Source organism: Schistocerca gregaria, chromosome 2 (genome assembly GCF_023897955.1).
Source record: "Schistocerca gregaria isolate iqSchGreg1 chromosome 2, iqSchGreg1.2, whole genome shotgun sequence".
NCBI classification, from domain to species: Eukaryota; Metazoa; Arthropoda; class Insecta; order Orthoptera; family Acrididae; genus Schistocerca; species Schistocerca gregaria.
The window spans coordinates 475,368,951-475,388,845 of NC_064921.1; the positions used below are offsets into that span (position 1 = coordinate 475,368,951).

At 44.6% G+C, this 19,895-nt stretch overlaps 1 protein-coding gene across 1 annotated transcript in view; it reads right to left on the reverse strand.

Annotated features, from left to right (window-relative positions):
* LOC126335843 (dynein axonemal heavy chain 8-like) overlaps nt 1-19,895 on the reverse strand; it is a gene marked incomplete at its 5' end in the record, with an annotated part of 446,097 nt that overhangs the window by 358,922 nt on the left and 67,280 nt on the right. The window contains 2 exons of the mRNA XM_049999312.1: nt 6,823-6,979; nt 15,175-15,475. Of these exons, the coding sequence (XP_049855269.1) occupies nt 6,823-6,979; nt 15,175-15,475 (458 nt within the window). The remainder of the gene's footprint in view (nt 1-6,822; nt 6,980-15,174; nt 15,476-19,895) is intronic.

Sequence of the window (19,895 nt, forward strand, 5' to 3'; positions counted from 1 at the left end):
ACATGTACCATGAATTTGGACGAATTCGGCGATGATGAGTAGGCGTCCTCTCCTTTTGAATAAAAACAATAACGGAATATACAGGGTCTGGCAAAAAGTCTTCCCGTATCTGGAGAGCCCGCTGTGCAAGCTGTGATAGAGGTACAGAGGTGGAGGGGGCATCGATCGATGGCGGTGCACGTGCCATTTTGAGCAGGCGCAATGGCTTGGCTAGGTGATATCATGCTTTAGTTGTCAAGGTGTATATTCATAATGGCGGCTCTGCGATTACTCAGCGAGCATGTAGCATTCGGTTCGAACTAAGCCGACACGATTCTGTTCTTGATAGAAAACTATTTGCGTTTGGTTATCGGACTTTAGAACTCCAGGTTCTGCTCTAAAAAGAAAATCTACTGGCCAACTTCGGACAGTAACAACGCCGGAAAACGTGGCGCGCGTGAGAGGTCCGTCCAGCTATCTCCAAAGCGTTCAGCATTTAAACATGCAGCTGACCTGAGATTGTCTGATGGGAGTATAAGTAGAATCCTGCACAGAGATTTTCACATGCACCCACACTAACTTCCACAGGATATTATACGAAGAACTATGCATGTATGAACTATGTCATACATTCCTGCATGGGCAAAACGACGATAATAACGTTGAAAACATTATTTTCTCTTTCTCTCTATTGCGGGAATCCAAGTAATGTATTGAGTATTAGCGGCTGTAGACAGTGTGGCATATGGAGGTTTACATCGGTCCAGGAAGCGTGCACGAATAGCCGAAGTGGTTCAGGCGACAGCTTGCTGTGAGTTGGAAATGCGGGCTCGAGTCCCACTCGTGCAGAAATTTCCATACACAAAAACAGCTGATGTCAAATATTCACAATCAGCGAAGAAGTTTTGTAAAAATTTGTGTCATAGTTACACGGGGTGTCCCAAGATAACCGGTCAGTATTCAGGAATATGACATGAACGCTCATTTGAAGCGAAAAACTTCTTTAGACATATGTCAAATTCAAGATGGGATCAGAGGCAGAACATATTTAATCTACATTTGTTTTGGGCTAGTAACACGCAAGTATGTGCCTTATCCATCCAACCTCTTTGAGATTTTGCTCTAGCCCAACCTGCCTCGTTGCTTTCAGTTTCTTTGCTTGGGATGTATTTTTGTTGTACAAATAGGAGTAGACCCAAATTTGAAGCCTGTAGACTCACTTTGTGATTTATCCCCAATCATTAAAATATGCTACCTTTCCAACACCGTTTGAATTAGTCAGCACAACGTTTTGCACTCTGTTAAGTATGATTCAAAGCAGTTGTGTATGAATCCCAGTTCCTTTAATAAAACTGCACATTGAATGTGTTCTATCTTGGAAACCTTTCAGAATAGGGAATATGTCCGTCTGAAATTTTCACTCTGCAGCGGAGTGTGTGCTGCTATGAAACTTCCTGGCAGATTAAAACAGTTTTAATCTGCCAGGAAGTTTCATATCAGCGCACACTCCGCTGCAGAGTACAAATCTCATTCTGGAAACATCCCCCAGGCTGTGGCTAAGCCATGTCTCCGCAATATCCTTTCTTTCAGGAGTGCTAGTTCTGCAAGGTTCGCAGGAGAGCTTCTGTAAAGTTTGGGAGGTAGGAGACGAGATAACTGGCAGAAGTAAAGCTGTGAGGACCGGGCGTGAGTCGTGCTTCGGTAGCTCAGTTGGTGCCGGCAAGGTAGCTCAGCGTGTTCGGTCAGAGAGCTGGTTAGCCTCTGTAATAAAAAAAAAAGTGAGTGGAAGAATTTACAAACGAACTTTAAAGGATGTCATGTGACGTCCGCAACGACCGAACACAACGATCAACAACGAACAAAATGAAAAAAAAAAAAAAAAAAAAAATTAAAAAAAAAACAAAAAAGTTGGTAGAGCACTTGCCCGCGAAAGGCAAAGGTCCCGAGTTCGAGTCTCGGTCGGGCACACAGTTTTAATCTGCCAGAAGTTTCATGTCCGTATGAAGTTTTTTCTTTCAAATAAGCGTTCATGTCATATCCCTGAATATTGACCATTCCCTCTTGGATGTCCTGTATTTTCGCAACAATGTAATTTCTTGGAACTGTATCATTTGCACTTGTGAATCTTTGATTTTGGAAGCATGATCGAGTCAACATGTATGTAACGAAGTGTGAGGAGAGAATTAGCATGCTTCTAACTCGGGACTAGCTGATTATCAATGGTGGAAAGTTGTTGGCTATTTGGATCATACACAAGGAAGTTTGATATCACTGTTATGATGATAATGGCATTTATCGCGTATGCCAAAAGTACACGAACAGATTTTCATGGACTGTTTGAAGAACTAAAAAAGAATCTTGCGTTTTATTCAAGCAACTGATAAAAACCGAGACCATTATTAACACCAGGTCAACAGAAGAAATTATCCTCGAAATTATGCTGCCTAAGTGTCTGTAATAAAAAATTCAATGTACTCCTCTCCAAGTTAATTCGAAGTGCAAAACAGCAAAAAGCTATCTGCTCTAAAATGAATTCATTAAGTAACTGTTCTCAGTAACATCACTGTGGAAGGCGGGTACATTACAATGTGTGCCAATGTCATTCTTGGAAGTAAAACCGCAGATTAACCGTATAAAAATGTTTGTTTTTAATCATTTGGATTTATAAAGAGAAGAAAATTAGCTGGTATCTTCCACAGGGAAATGCTTTAGCTGGTAACGCTTTTGCTGACGAAACTGGAATACCAACATCAGCCGCAATCGGCCACGGAAATATATTTAGTTGAGACAAGAGAAAATTTGTGACGGACCGGGACTCGAACCGAGATTTCCTGCTCCACGCGAGCGGTCGTCTTAATCCCTTCGCTTATGCGAGCATGCGTCCCCTCCAACCCAAAGTTCCAACTTGTCGCACACTACATACGCAGCGTACCCTCTCGCTAGTAGCTTCAAGACGATTAACGCAAGAAGTCGGACAAAGAGTGCATCCGCATTGAAAAGTCATTACTTGCCATCAAGGCGCATTCATTTGTATATGTGGTGTATGTTCTTTAGTATAAAGAGGTGACAAAAGTCATGGGATAGCGATATGCGCAAATAAAGATAGCGGTAGTATCACGTACACAAGGTATGAAAGAACAGTGCATTGGTGGAGTTGTCATTTGTACTCAGGGGATTCATGTGAAAAGGTTTCCGGCGTGATTATGGACGCACAACAGATTTGAACGCGGAATCATAGTTGGAGCTAGACGTACGGGACATCCCATTTCGAAAATAGTTAGGGAACCCAATATTCCGAGATCCACACTGTCAAGAGTGTGCCGAGAATACCCAATTCAGGCAATACCTCGCACCTCAGACAACGCAGTGACCGACGGCCTTCACTTAACGACCGAGAGCAGCGGCGTTTGCATAGTGTTATGAGGGTTAACAGACTAGCAACACTGCGTGAAAAGCCGCAGAAGTCAATGTGGGACGTACGATGAACGTATCCGTTAGGACAGTGCGGCGAAATTTGGTGTTGATGGGCTACGGCAGCAGACAACCATTGCGAGTGCGTTTGCTAACAGCACGCCATCGCCTGCAGCGCCTCTCCTGGGCTCATGACCACACTGACTGGACCCTAGGCGACTGGAAAACCGTGACCCGGTCACATGAGTCCTGATTTTAGTGCATAAGAACTAATTGCAGAGTTCGAGTGTGGCACAGAGGCGAAGGTCAAGAACCCAAGTTGTCAACAAGGCACTGTGCAAGCTGACGGTGGCTCCATACTGTTGTAGGATGTGTTTACATGGCTGGGTCCTCTGGTCCAACTGAACTGATCAATGGCTGGGAATGGTTATGTTCGGCTACTTGGAGACCATTTGCAGCCATTCATGGACTTCATGTTCTCAAACAACGATGGAATTTTTATGCATGATAATGCACAATGTCACCAGGTCACAATTGTTCGCGATTTGTTTGAAGAACTTTCTGGATAATTCGAGCAAATGATTTGGCTATCCATCGCACATTTATGAGATATAATCGAGAGGTCAGTTCGTGTACAAAATCCTGTGCCGGCAGCACTTTTGTAATGTACACTACTGGCCATTAAAATTGCTACACCAAGAAGAAATGCAGATGATAAACGGGTATTCATTGGACAAATATATTATACTAGAACTGACATTACATTTTCACGCAGTTTGGGTGCATAGATCCTGAGAAATCAGTACCCAGAACAATCACCTGTGGCCGTAATAACGGCCTTAATACTCCTGGACATTGAGTCAAACAGAGCATGGATGGCGTGTACAGGTACAGCTGCCCATGCAGCTTCAACACGATACCACAGTTCATCAAGAGTAGTGACTGGCGTATTGTGACGAGCCAGTTGCTCGGCCACCATTGACCAGATGTTTTCAATTGGTGAGAGATCTGGAGAATGTGCTGGCCAGGGCAGCAGTCGAACATTTTCTGTATCCAGAATGGCCCGTACGGGACCTGCAGCATGCGCTCGTGCATTATCCTGCTGAAATGTAGGGTTTCGCAGGGATCAAATGAAGGGTAGAGCGTCGGGTCGTAACACCTCTGAAATGTAACGTCTACTGTTCAAAGTGCCGCCAATGCGAACAAGAGGTGACGTAGACGTGTAACCGATGGCACCCCATACCGTCACGCCGGATGATACGCCAGTATGGCGATGACGAATACAAGCTTCCAATGTATGTCCACCGCGATGTCGCCAAACACGGATGCGACCATCATTAAGCTGTAAACAGAACCTTGACTCATCCGAAAAATGACGTTTTGCCATTCGTGCACCCAGGTTCGTCGTTGAGCACACCATCGCAGGTTCTCCTGTCTGTGATGCAGCGTCAAGGTTAACCGCATCCACGGTCTCCGAGCTGATAGTCCATGCTGCTGCAAACGTCGTCGAACTGTTAGTGCAGATGGTTGTTGTCTTGCAAACGTCCCCATCTGTTGACTCAGGCATCGGGACGTGGCTGCAAGATCCGTTAAAGCCATGCATATAAGATGCCTGTCATCTCGACTGCTAGTGATACGAGGCCGTTGGGATCCAGCACGACGTTCCGTATTACCCACCTGAACCTACAGATTCCATATTCTGCCTGCAGTAATTGGATCTAGACCAACGCGAAAAGCAATGTCGCGATACGATAAACCGCAATCGCGATAGGCTACAATCCGACCTTTATCAAAGGCGGAAACGTCATGGTACGCATTTCTACTCCGTACACGAGGCATCACAACAACGTTTCATCAGGCAACGTCGGTCAACTGCTGTTTGTGTATGAGAAATCGGCTGGAAACTTTCCTCATGTCAGCACGTTGTAGGTGTCGCCACGGCGCCAATCTTGTGTGAATGCTCTGAAAAGCTAATAATTTGCATATCACAGCATCTTCTTCCTGCCGGTTAAATTTCGCGTCTGTAGCACGTCATCTTCGTGGGGTAGCAGTTTTAATGGCCAGTAGTGTATTACGGGAGGCTATAGAAGCAGCGTGGTTCAATATTTCTGGGCTTCCAACGACTTGTTGAGTCCATGCCACGTCGCGTTGCTGCACTACGCCGGGCAAAATGAGGTGCGACACCATCACGATACTAGCAGATCCACGACTTATGTCACCTCAGAATAAATACCCGGCTCAGTCTCATTAATGTGACCACCCCCTACGTTCGATATCAGTGTGCAATAACTACTCAGAGACGGCAAGTAGAAGCACTTGCACTTGCAATAAAGTGTGTCGGGAGGATGTAGAAAACACTAGTCGTTGTCGTAATGCGGAAAGGAGGGATTTATCTGACGTCCAAAGGGCATGACCATTGGCTTTCGGGCCAAGGGTGGAAGCATTCCCGAAACAGCTATGTTTGTAAACTGTTCACCGGCTGCCGTGGTTATGTATATGTGCATGGGAAACTGGCGCATTCCGAAACCGGAGCAGAGGCAACTGTGGTGCAGTCTCTGCAGCAGACGCCTGGTTCACGCATCCATGCTGATAGCTGTTCATCGGCGAAGTAGGCTGGTATTTGCACACCAGTAGCGCAACTGGACGTCCGCTGAATGGCGTCAGGTGGCACTTTAGGATGAATCACGTTTTATGCTACATTGGACAGAGGGCATGTAACTTCTGGAAGCAAATAACCAGCAACAATCGTCGGAGCGTTATGATCTGGGGAATGATTTCGTGGCATTCCCTGGGTGATTTTTCCATTCTAGAAGACGCACTGGATCATTACAGGCATATATCTGTCCTTGGAGACCATGTCCACATCTGCCCTAGCGGGTCGGAATCTACAGCACGTCAATGCAACGTGTCACACAGTTCACAGTGTACGTGTGCGGTTCGACCAGCAGTGGTCTGAGTTTACCGTACTCTCCCAGCCATCAAATTCCCCGGATTAAAACCCTATCGAGAATCGACGGGACCTCCTCGATCGGGCTGTTCGCGTCATGGATACTCAAACTGAGAAATCTTGCGCAGCTGGCCATGACGCTACAGTCTGCATGGCTCCACGTTCCCGTCGGTACCTCCCGGACCTCCTCACTGATTCTCTTCCTGCGCGTCTCGCAGAGGTCCGCGCTGCAAAATGTGGTTATTCAGGCGTTCACATGCGATCACGTTAAAGTGACCGGACAGTCCGACGCACAATATTTAACCCGTATACGATACGACATCTTGTCTGATCTCTATTTTGTCCACTGTGCTTTTTTCCCGCCATGTACTCTCTGTGGTACTACTGTAAACATCATGTTTAGTACCATTCTGTTACATTTACATTGTCTGAAACCTTTAAGTTCTATAAGCTTATAAAAGCTCCTAGGGAATGAGAATACGTACCCCAAAGCGAGAGCGCGGGTCTCAAAAACTTCGAGAGACTTCCTGGTCGCTCTTATCAGCGCATCATTCACGCGCAGGTTGAAGTACACGAAGAGCTTCATACATTCCAGCTGAACAGCAGATATTTCCATGTTGGCGACGTCCACTTCCTGGAACACTGCAGAGGCCAGCGGCAGATTAGTCGTGTCCATAAATCATGTAAAACTAAAAATCTATTCTACTTTTGTTCTTTGCTAACCACCGCAAAATGAAAAAAGAAAGTACTTTTCACTGTGACATATATTAAGGTTTCTCAAGTTCATTCCACGGTTTTAGCGTGGGGAGAACTTTCATTCACACGTTCTTGACCCAACTGTTACTGTCCCTGTTTCTTGTTCTTCGTCTCTACGGGAGCATGTGCGGTGGGCGTTAATAATATTTGTAGGGTCCGCTCTGCAATATTCTAAGTATGATTTTGTAAAATATTAAGCGTTGTCCTGAAAGTATCTGTCAGTTGAGATTAATCGGCATTTGTTACTCTTGTCCGTGTGTCATATTCCCGTTATTCATCTACGATTGTTGGAATTTTAATTATGGTAACTATACATTTACAACTTATACAAAACAGATACGTGATTCAAAGTTTTACTCTCATTCAAAGTAACTAACAGCATTGTGTTCCTAATAACTGATCGCAAGCTGTGTTCCAAAAATGAATAGCTCACAGAAAGAATCGACAACACTTTCTGCAGGATCCGCTCATTATTTTGCAGGACAATGCTCTGACGAATATGGCGCAAGTTGTGACTGATTTGTATGATCTATGGGGCTGGTAAGTGCTGTTCCACTCACCACACTCCGCGGACTTAAACTCTTGCGGTTTCAAATTGGTTCCTAATCGAAGGAAGCACTTTATGGCATTCACTTCAAAACTATTATATAGATTCGATGGGCAATAGACCGCTTCATTCTATCTGTCAACACAGCTGTCGCTGTTAAGGGTATCCTACGACTTCCACATCGCTGGCAACTTGTTTTACACAATACGAGAGACTACTCTTGAAGGACAGTCAAACTTTGAAACATGCATCTACTTTGTAAAAGTTGTAAGTGAATGATTGACACTATTATTGTTACAACCCTCATATACACTGATGAGCTAAAATATTATGAGCACCCGCTTAATAGCATGTTTGTCCGTTATTGGAACGAACTTCATTACTGATTCTCCGTATCAGGGAACCGGCTGTTTGTTGGTGTGGTTGTGGAGGTACATGTCATTAGATGTCTGTAAAGGTCATGCAATTGGCGTAAATAATGGGACGTTGATTTTCGTACGCAGTGCTGGCGCCCGATAGCGACCCATATGGGTTCCAGGGAATTTATTAACATCATCAGGCGAACCTGGTCGCCTAGACGTCAACATGATGTCACTATACTGCTCCTCAAAACACTGTAGCACGGTTCTGTCTCCGAGACACGGACAATTATACTGTTGAACGATACATCGTCATCGGGGAATACATCAAGCATGAAAGGATGCAGGTGGTTCGCAGCTATCAATGTGTCTTCGATTACTAACACATGTCCCATGCAAGAGCAGGAGCATAACACTGCTCCCACCAGCTGCGTCCGTGGCGCGCTGCACGTTTCGATCCGTCATTCACCTCGATGACGGCGTTTGTAGAGACGAACATCGACCTTGTGTAGCAAAACTGTGATTCACGCGAAGAGCCAACAAGTTTCCATTGATCGACGGTCGAATCCCGATGGTCCCGTGCCCACTGCAGTCGTAATTGACTGTATTGTTGGGTCAACATGTGAACGCTATAGATGCTCTGCTGCAGAGCTGAAGGTTCAACAATGTACGGTGAACGGTGTGCTCCTAAACACTTGCGGGTGCATCAGCGTTGTGCTCCTACGACAGGCATGTTACAGATGGTGATCTGTGGCAAACAAGGATCACCATCTATCCTAATTTACAGAGCAGACAAGCCTCCGAGTCCCACGTTCTGTGAAGAGTTGCGAACGTTCAACCACTTAGCGCCTAGTAATAGTTTCAATGTCCGTCTACCTCTTTCCCTAGATGCTCATGACAGTAGCACGTAACCATTCGACCACCTTCGACGTTTCCGAAATACTCGTTGTTGTTTTGGAGGAGGAGACCAGACAGCGAGGTCATCGGTCTCATCGGATTAGGAAAGGAAGTCGGCCGTGCCCTTTCGAAGGAACCATTCCCGCATTTGCCTGGAGTGACTTAGGGAAATTACGGAAAACCTAAATCAGGATGGCAGCACACGGGACTGAACCGTCGTCTTCCCGAATTCGAGTTCAGTGCGCTAGCCACTGCGCCACCTCGCTCGGTCCCAGATACTCGTTAACAGACTCTCAGTAATGATCATCCGCCCTTTTTCAAAGTTACTTACTTTAGTGGATTTCTCCATTTGCTAGGCTAGGGTGATCTCTCATCCGTGTCTGCTCCGTTTACATACTTTTGATGCCGCGTCACGTGCCCGAAATGCCATCAGGCGGCAGCCAGTGTCGCGATGGGCAGTGCTCATAGTTTTTTGCTCGTCAGTGTATCTACTCTCGATGTCCCTGTTATTGCAATCAGACACGGGTTCCACACCGATGAGAATTATTCCAGGGTAGGGCAAGTGAACGCTTCAATCTTTTTCACAGCCAAGCTGCGCTTTCCCACTACCTTACTATTCAATCCTACTCCGATGTACTTAGAAACAAATTTCGTGAGCAGTCGCAAACACGGTGATCCGGAGACCAATGCTACAGACAGACAATGCGTTGTACTCGGTAACTGCCTCTGGCGCAAACAGCTATGAGAGAAATTTTTGGGGATTCTACCCAGGTACTGAAGACTATTTAATGCTAATTAAGAGTATAAATTGCTGTCGTACGAATACCGCAATTTACTCCATTCAAGACACACGACTGATGCTTCTGCTAGAGTAGAGGTGGATAAAATTCGTGGCATTGTGGCAGAACATCGTAGAATTAAGATTCACAAGGATGTGAACCATGAACCGTGAACCATGGACCTTGCCGTTGGTGGGGAGGCTTGCGTGCCTCAGCGATACAGAGGGCCGTACCGTAGGTACAACCACAACGGAGGGGTATCTGTTGAGAGGCCACACAAACGTGTGGTTCCTGAAGAGGGGCAGCAGCCTTTTCAGTAGTTGCAGGGGCAACAGTCTGGATGATTGACTGATCTGGCCTTGCAAAATTAACCAAAACGGCCTTGCTGTGCTGGTACTGCGAACGGCTGCAAGCAAGGGGAAACTACAGCCGTAATTTTTCCCGAGGACATGCAGCTTTACTGTATGATTAAATGATGATGGCGTCCTCTTGGGCAAAATATTCCGGAGGTAAAATAGTCCCCCATTCGGATCTCCGGGCGGGGACTACTCAAGAGGACGTCGTTGTCAGGAGAAAGAAAACTGGTGTTCTACGGATCGGAGCGTGGAATGTCAGATCCCTTAATCGGGCAGGTGGGTTAGAAAATTTAAAAAGGGAAATGGATAGGTTAAAGTTAGATATAGTGGGAATTAGTGAAGTTCGGTGGCAGGAGGAACAAGACTTTTGGTCAGGTGAATACAGGGTTATAAATACAAAATCAAATAGGGGTAATGCAGGAGTAGGTTTAATAATGAATAAAAAATAGGAGTGCGGGTAAGCTACTACAAACAGCATAGTGAACGCATTATTGTGGCCAAGATAGACACGAAGCCCACACCTACTACAGTAGTACAAGTTTATATGCCAACTAGCTCTGCAGATGACGAAGAAATTGAAGAAATGTATGATGAAATAAACGACATTATTCAGATAGAGAAGGGAGACGAAAATTTAATAGTCATGGGCGACTGGGATTTCAGTGTAGGAAAATGGAGAGAAGGAAACGTAGTAGGTGAATATGGATTGGGGCTAAGAAATAAAAGAGGAAGCCGCCTGGTAGAATTGTGCACAGAGCACAACTTAATCATAGCTTGGTTTAAGAATCATGAAAGATGGTTGTATACCTGGAAGAACCCTGGAGATACTAAAAGGTATCAGATAGATTATATAATGGTAAGACAGAGATTTAGGAACCAGGTTTTAAATTGTAAGACATTTCCAGGGGCACATGTGGACTCTGACCACAATCTATTGGTTATGACCTGGAGATTAAAACTGAAGAAACTGCAAAAAGGTGGGAATTTAAAGAGTTGGGACCTGGATAAACTGAAAGAACCAGAGGTTGTACAGAGTTTCAGGGAGAGCATAAGGGAACAATTGACAAGCATGGGGGAAAGCAACACAGTAGAAGAAGAATGGGTAGCTCTGAGGGATGAAGTAGTGAAGGAAGCAGAGGATCAAGTAGGTAAAAAGAGTAGGGCTAGTAGAAATCCTTGGGTAACAGAAGAAATATTGAATTTAATTAATGAAAGGAGAAAATATAAAAATGCAGTAAATGAAGCAGGCAAAAAGGAATACAAACATCTCAAAAATGAGATCGACAGGAAGTCAAAATGGCTAAGCAGGGATGGCTAGAGGACAAATGTAAGGATGTAGAGGCTTATCTCACTAGTGGTAAGACAGATACTGCCTACAGGAAAATTAAAGAGACCTTTGGAGAGAAGAGAACCACGTGTATGAATATCAAGAGCTCAGATGGCAACCCAGTTCTAAGCAAAGAAGGGAAGGCAGAAAGGTGGAAGGAGCATGTAGAGGGTCTATACAAGGGCGATGTACTTGAGGACAATATTATGGAAATGGAAGAGGATGTAGATGAAGATGAAATGGGAGATACGATACTGCGTGAAGAGTTTGACAGAGCACTGAAAGACCTGAGTCTAAACAAGGCCCCTGGAGTAGACAACATTCCATTAGAACTACTGACGGCCTTGGGAGAGCCAGTCCTGACAAAACTCTACCAGCTGGTGAGCAAGATGTATGAGACAGGCAAAATACCCTCAGACTTCAAGAAGAATATAATAATTCTAATTCCAAAGAAAGCAGGTGCTGACAGATGTGAAAATTATCGAACCATCAGTTTAGTAAGTCACACCTGCAAAATACTAACGCAAATTCTGTACAGACGAATGGAAAAACTGGTAAATGCGGACCTCGTTGAGGATCAGTTTGGATTCCGTAGAAATGTTGGAACACGTGAGGCAATACTGACATTACGACTTATCTTAGAAGAAAGATTAAGAAAAGGCAAACCTACGTTTCTAGCATTTGTAGACTTAGAGAAAGTTTTTGACAATGTTGACTGGAATACTCTCTTTCAAATTCTGAAGGTGGCAGGGGTAAAATACAGGGGGCGAAAGGCTATTTACAATTTGTACAGAAACCAGATGACAGATATAAGAGAAAGGGAAGCAGTGGTTGGGAAAGGAGTGAGACAGGGTTGTAGCCTCTCCCCGATGTTATTCAATCTGTATATTGAGCAAGCAGTAAAGGAAAGAAAAGAAAAATTCGGAGTAGGTATTAAAATTCATGGGGAAGAAGTTCGCCGATGACATTGTAATTCTGTCAGAGACAGCAAAGGACCTGGAAGAGCAATTGAACGGAAATCTACAGTGTCTTGGAAGGAGGATATAAGATGAACACCAACAAAAGCAAAACGAGGATAATGGAATGTAGTCAAATTAAATCGGGTGATGCTGAGGGAATTAGATTAGGAAATGAGACACTTAAAGTAGTAAAGGAGTTTTGCTATTTAGGAAGTAAAATAACTGATGATGTTCGAAGTAGAGAGGATTTAAAATGTAGACTGGCAATGGCAAGGAAAGCGTTTGTGAAGAAGAGAAATTTGTTAACGTTGAATATAGATTTATGTATCAGGAAGTCGTTTCTGAAAGTATTTGTTTGGAGTGTAGCCATGTATGGAAGTGAAACATGGACGATAACTAGTTTGGACAAGAAGAGAATAGAAGCTTTAGAAATGTGGTGCTACAGAAGAATGTAGAAGATAAGGAGGGTAGATCATGTAACCAATGAGGAGTTATTGAATAGGATTGAGGAGAAGATAAGTTTGTGGCACAACTTGACCAGAAGAAGGGATCGGTTGGTAGGACATGTTTTGAGGCATCAAGGGATCACAAATTTAGCATTGGAGGGCAGCGTGGAGGGTAAAAATCGTAGAGGGAGACCAAGAGATGAATACACTAAGCAGATTCAGAACGATGTAGGTTGCAGTAGGTACTGGGAGATGAAGAAGCTTGCACAGGAGATAGTAGCATGGAGAGCTGCATCAAACCAGTCTCAGGACTGAAGACAACAACAACAACAACAACAAGGATGTTGAGAAGATAGGCAATGTATCGATGTTGACATTATGTAACCGTCTCTGTACCGTCAATTAGGACTCGTAAGCGTCCATTATGGACAACAATACGACCCATATAATAACGTGATGCACAAGAGAGCGCCTAAGGGAACACCTGTAATGAAACCTTGATCAATGACAAAGGATTGTCGCCACCGATGAGTGCAGGATTTGTCCGACGCCCGACAAGCGTCGTAGAAGAACGTGGAGTTGTCCAGGAACCAAAGCATATCTTAAGCATGCAGGAATTTGGGTCAATCACGTTTGAGCCCACTGGCATATACGGTCGTCGGACGCTCTCAGTGGCACCCACGGTGGTTTGAGAGCTGTGCACTGTCAAGACAGGATCATCCGACCTATCGTCCAATTGTACAGGCAACATTTCTACGAAGGTTTCGTCTTTCAAGAACACTGTGGTCAGCTGGTGGACACCTTCCTCCAGACGAGACAAACTCCTACCGAATGAAATGGCCTGCGGTATAAACCGATACGGATGCGATTGAGCGTACTTGAAACGAGTTGAAACTTGTAGTGCGGCGTCGCAGGAGCGCTCGCTCTTCACACTTCAAATGGTTCGAGGAAGGCGTCGTCGAAGACTGAGAAGGATCTGCCAAGGATCTTCTCAACATGTTGCAACGCACGGCTCCCTTTTCGAACAGACTGCCTTCATTTCGGTAATTTTCTTTTTTAAAAGTTTCATAAAGCCTAATATTTCATTCCCAGCTCAGCTGAACACGAGTTCACAAAATGCAAACGGTGAAAAACACTTTTTCGAGCTGTGAGGTGTTTCATTGTATATGTGGTGTGGCAAAAAAAAACAACAAAAAAACTGGTCCGGAATATATGTCTGAATGAACAGACACTATCTTCGATCCACCTGCCATCATGAATTAATACACAAAGGAATTACAGATTTTGGCTGCGAGAAGGGATTGATTGAAATCAATGGAGAAAGTTGAAAATTTGTGATAGACCAGGTTTCAAATCAAGGTCGCCTGGTTAGTCGACAGATGCTCTGACCATTGAGCTATTCGGACAAAGTGGCTGTGGCAACTGCACAGACTACTCTAGCACGACTCCTGTCAGATCCAAAGATTCAACTAATCCACATTCTACAAACGTAGCACTCCTTGCCCATTATCCTCATTACTCGCATTATTCGCATGTCTGGAAGAACAGACAACATACACATTTATAATTAAGGCGAGAACATCCAATGATCTCTCCATTGTGGATGCACACCAGGCTCGAACTCTTACAGGAACCGGCAAAATGCTGCGGGTAACGAGAATAATGGGCATTGGGCACTACATCCATAGTGTGTGGATAGGTAAAGAATTTAGGTCTGAAGGGAGGGGCGCTGGGATAATCCATTCAGTTGCAATGATAACTTTGTTTGAATGGCTTAGTGTATAGATGGCTCTCATGCTCTATCGAACGTCGGGTCGTGAGCAGGTGTCGCCCCAGACACGAATTTCATTTCATTGCTACAGGAGCATGTTTCTTTTGTATTTGTACTATCTGTGATGTCTTCATGTGTTTCATTTGGACATTTTTAGTTTTATTCATTTCCTTACTTAATTAATTTTCTAATTAGACACTATTTGTCAACATTTGGACATTGTAGACACTATTTATGTGGTAGTACAACTAAATGTATGTCAGCAAAGGCTGTAAGTCTGACATTGGAAAAATAAAAAAATTATAAAAAAAAAACGAGTAGTGTTGAAGTCTCAGTCTGAGCTTCAAACTACCTTTACCCCATTTTTTCTTACTTTATTACAAAAAGAAGTGGTCAGAGCATCTGCCTAGTAAGTAGGAGACCCGAGTTCGAATCCTGGTCTGGCACAAATTTTCAACTTTCTTCACTGATTTCAATAAACGCCCGCTCGCAGCCAGGGTCTGTAATTCCTTTGTGTCTTGTACATACAAGGAAATTCCTCATCTACTTTACATCTGTCAGTGCGGCTCACAAGGAATATTTCCTTTTCGAACTGGTTTCAAACGGAAGCCAGCATTTGAATGTGCAGTGTGTTACGCACGCATGTCCTCGGTGAACTTGGCGGCGGAGGCGGGCGCCTTGTTGACTTTCTCGGGGTCCAGCCAGCGGTACTTCTCCTCGGGCAGCGGCAGCGGCGCGATGAAGCGGTTGATGAGCTCGAGCACGGCGTCCTCTGCGCAGCGCGACCGCAGCTGCAGCTGCTCGATGGCCTTGTCGCGCGCCTGCTCGGCCACGCGCAGCAGGTCCGCCACCTGCACCGCGCCCTCGGACAGCCCCAGCACGCGCACCTCCGACATGCTCTCCAGCACCGCGTCCACACGGGACTCCTTCAGGTCGCACAGCTGCCACACACCAAACGCCGCCCTCAGCTCGTCGCATGGCAGAAACAAGACTACTCTTGAATCAATCTTTCAATTTGATGATGATGATGATGATGATGATGATGTTTGGTTTGTGGGGAGGGGGGGGGGGGGACTCAACTGCACGGTTATCAGCACCCGTACAATTCCCCAACCTTTGCTCAGTCCAACCTCGACACTTTCAGGAATGATGATGGAATGGTGAGAACAACAGAAACACCCAGTCATCTCGAGGCAGGTGAAAATCCCTGTCCCCGCCGGGAATCGAACCCGGGATCCCATACTCTGGGCCGGCCGGTGTGGCCGTGCGGTTCTAGGTGCTTAAGTCTGGAACCACGTGCTCGCTACGGGCGCAGGTTCGAATCCTGCCTCGGGCATGGATGTGTGTGCTGTCCTTAGGTTAGTCAGGTTTAAGTAGTTCTAAGTTCTAGGGGACTGATGACCTCAGATGTTGAGTCCCATAGCGCTCAGAGTCATTTTTTGATCTTTCATTCTGAGGCAGTGTTCCAAGTCGGGGCTAAAATCTGGTTCCTTGCCTCACAAGCTGAGTAATCTTGTAACGCAGACAATCTGATCAAAAGTATCGGAGCACCTGTTCATGGACATTAATATGAGATGTGCCCACCCTTCGCTTTTGTGATGCGTTGAACTCCGGTGGGGACACTTTCAATGAGGTGCCTGAGTGTCTGCGGAGGAACTGCAGATCATTCCTGTTCAAGAGCCGAAACTAGAGAAGGTACTGAAGTTTAAGTAGGCTGTTTAGGTTTTTATTTTGGTAACGTCACGTAGGGCTCTGCATGAAAATCACTGTCTGTGCTGTGTACAGTCTGTCTGGTTGGCATTGTTGGAATATTCGCTATTGTAGTGTTGGGCAGTTGGATATGAACAGCGCGTAGCGTTGCGCAGTTGGAGGTGAGCCGTCAGCAGTGGTGGATGTGGGGAGAGAGATGGCAGAATTTTGAGAGTGGACGATTTGGACGTGTGTCCATCACAAAGAGTAAATTTGTAATACTATATATAATGAGTTTTGAATATTATTAAGGTAAATACATTGTTTGTTCTCTATGAAAATCTTTCATTTGCTAACTATGCCTATCAGTAGTTAGTGACTTCAGTAGTTAGAATCTTTTATTTAGATGGCAGTATTGGCGCTCGCTGTATTGCAGTAGTTCGAGTAACTATGATTTTTGTGAGGTAAGTGATTCATGAAAGGTATAGGTTATTGTTAGTCAGGGCCATTCTTTTGTAGGGATTATTGAAAGTCGGATTGCGTTGCGCAAAAAATATTGTGTGTCAGTTTAGTGTTGATCAGAATAAGTAAAGAGAGAAATGTCCGAGTACGTTCAGTTCTGCTCAGCTGTTTGAAAATCAAATAACGTAAGATGTTTATCAGCACAGTAATTCATAATTTTTTCTAAGGGGAGGTTTCATATATCGACCCTTAGCCGAGGATACCTCACTGGAATCTTCTGATTTTTTCTCGTAGTTTGTGTAATTAGTGTAGCTATTGTTAATTGCGAGAGCGTAATTGTAGAGAGAATTTCCTTTGTAGTTGTAGTTTTTCATTGTTGTACAGTAAAACAGTTGTGGCATGCATGTAGATTTGCACCAAGTATTTCGCCGCTGCGCTTGCAATTAACTAGATATTATTTTCAGTGGTATGTCAATGTGTTTTCTTATTTTTGCTCTTCAAATCGTGCTTTTCTTGTTATCGTGTGACATATGTGATAATTATGGCGTGTGAAAGACGTAACACTAGGCTCCAAAATAAATTGAGAAATGATAGTGACGACGAGCGTAGCTTATCAGCATCACCATGTAATGAATTAACAGACATTCGAAATAGTAATTTGGTAATTGTGCATATGGAAATGGAGCGGGCGGCAAATAATGGTGTAGACAGTGAAACAATTAATGAACAGGGAAGCATTAACGATCGATCTGTCGGCAACAGCTCGCCTCAGGATTCCGAAATGACAGGACACAATCTTGCAAATACTGTAGATTCAGGTTTTGCGTCCTCACCGTTTTCTCAAATAAGTCAAGACACATTTTCTGCTTTTCAAAATGCGAATATTGCCGGTTTAAATGCACTGCCGAATAGCACTGAGGAACATGTTTCAGACACCAGTGCGTTTTTATTACAATTAATGCAACAAATGGGACAAAAGCTTCAAAAGTTAGACACAATGGAACAACACCAGAGACAAACACAGCACCGCCAGTGCTTTCATACAGAGCGCTACGTGACGTTACCAACATAAAAACATACTTACAAAGTTGGACGCTGTGGTATTAAGCGAAGTCCGCTTTCTAACCATTCCAAATTAGTATCGCTGGGTTCCGGTAGCGACTCCGAGCATGTTAGTTCGTTTTAGGAGATGTTGTTGTCCGCTAACACTTACTTCATAGCTGCTGCTTTAGGACAGGGCTGTTCCTCTACCATACACAGTAAACAATACCGTAAAATTCCTTCATATTGTTTCGTATGTCGCTTTTTCTGAAGTGTAGTAAGAGAACAACTTATTAATTACAAAAAGCACCCCCATACCGTATCGCTGCCTCCTCCGCACTTCACTGTTGGCACTACACATGATTGCAGCTGATGTCCTCTAGGCGTTCGCCACACCCATATACGTTCATGAAATTACCAAAGAGTATAGTTGATTCACCATTCCAAATCACTCGTTTACAGTTATCCACTGTCAAATGGCGTAACTCTTTACACAACCTCAAGCACTAACTGCAGAAATTTGTAGCTTACAAGTAATTCCTCGACCACTGTACCTCCTTATTTTAACTATCTACTCACAGTAATTGGGCTAAATGGCCTGCTGGTAGCATTTGGGATCTCACGAGTGATTCCTTCCCGTGATTTCATGCGATTTTCTACAGCCACCCTCCACACTGATCGATAGTCCCTGCCCGTCAGTAGGTTAGGTGTGCCTGGTCTCGGTTTAGCTGTGGTTGTCCCTTCGCGTTTCCATTTCACAATCACATCGCCAGCACTCGACTGCCAAGCTTTAGAGGGTTTGAAATGTGCCTGATGGATTTTGTTACTCAGTCACTGACGTCTCCTGACCTACCATTCTACTATTACTGCTTCCCAACTGACAACACAATACTCCCCGCACCTTTTTATACGTGATAATTAGTAGTCAATTCCATATTACATAGCGGTGTCCGGATATTTTGGATAAGATAATGTATCACTTACTGCTCGCTCTTGTGTGCTCTTCGTATTGGTCATTGTTTACACAAGAGTCAGTTTCCAGTATCTGGGGGACATTGGTACTCATTGAGCCTTGAAGTGATGGACCCTGAAATTCCTCTAAATGGTTTTTGGTCCAGTCCTACGAGGCTCCCTAAGCTTGTAATTTTCCGTGGAAGTAAGTTTTCCTTCCAACACACGTCGAAAAAAAAGCTTCTAAAGGCATATAGCAATATCTTCCACAAAGCGCTATTAACAGTAGATATAAATTGCCAATGGAAATGCCTCAGTTCTGTTTGTCAGCTGTAAGGGCTGAATATTAAACACTTTTGTGGAATGGTCTGGATCTCATGAAATGATGGCTCTCGCGTGGTGAAGAAGAGAAGTCGTGTGCCTACTGGAATGGAGGCAGTGTATTCACAGGATGCTTCATTGGTTTACGGGCGTTGCGTCGAATAATGCCGTGAAATGTGCACAACATTTGACTAGACAGCTGCTCGTCATCTTCAGGTGCTTACTTGTGTGTTGGTGAAATGGCTCGTCAATATATGCGCTGGCTCGCTAGAAAAGCGCAGGAGCCAAACGTGGGACTATAGTGTCTTCCTTGGATTTAATTCACCAACTCTTTCCACTCCTTGCAAGCACACATATGAAAGTCCATGCAAAACTTCGCCTCTATAAAGCCACAGTCCTTCCAGCGACGTTTTACGGATGCACCACTGGGGGGATGGTGTGTGTATCCAACATCAAACTGCTGCAGATTTTACAAAATCGATGCTTTCGTCTCATCCTTGGGGCACGCAGGTGGGCAAGGGCCAGTGACTTGCACCAGGAACTCGAATACCGATTATCCAGGAGCTTATCATCTCCCACAGCTGCAAACTTTTGGACAAATTGGACGCACTAAGGCCTTCAGCAGGACAGCTGGACTACACCGAGACAGTCACACCTACACATTGTCATCACATCCGAGTACCTCGAGGCATCGTCGAGGAGCTACAATAAAATTTTAGATAAAGTCAAATTAAATCAACCCACACCTCAAATCACCTCAAACCTCACCCCAGAAGGGCTCAAGGACCTCTCCGTGCCCACAGCCTTCTTTTGCTTAAACAAAGAGTGAATCACCCATTTACCTCTCACACAGGAAGTCCAGCCGCCAAGGTGATAGCACTTCAGCACACACAAAAA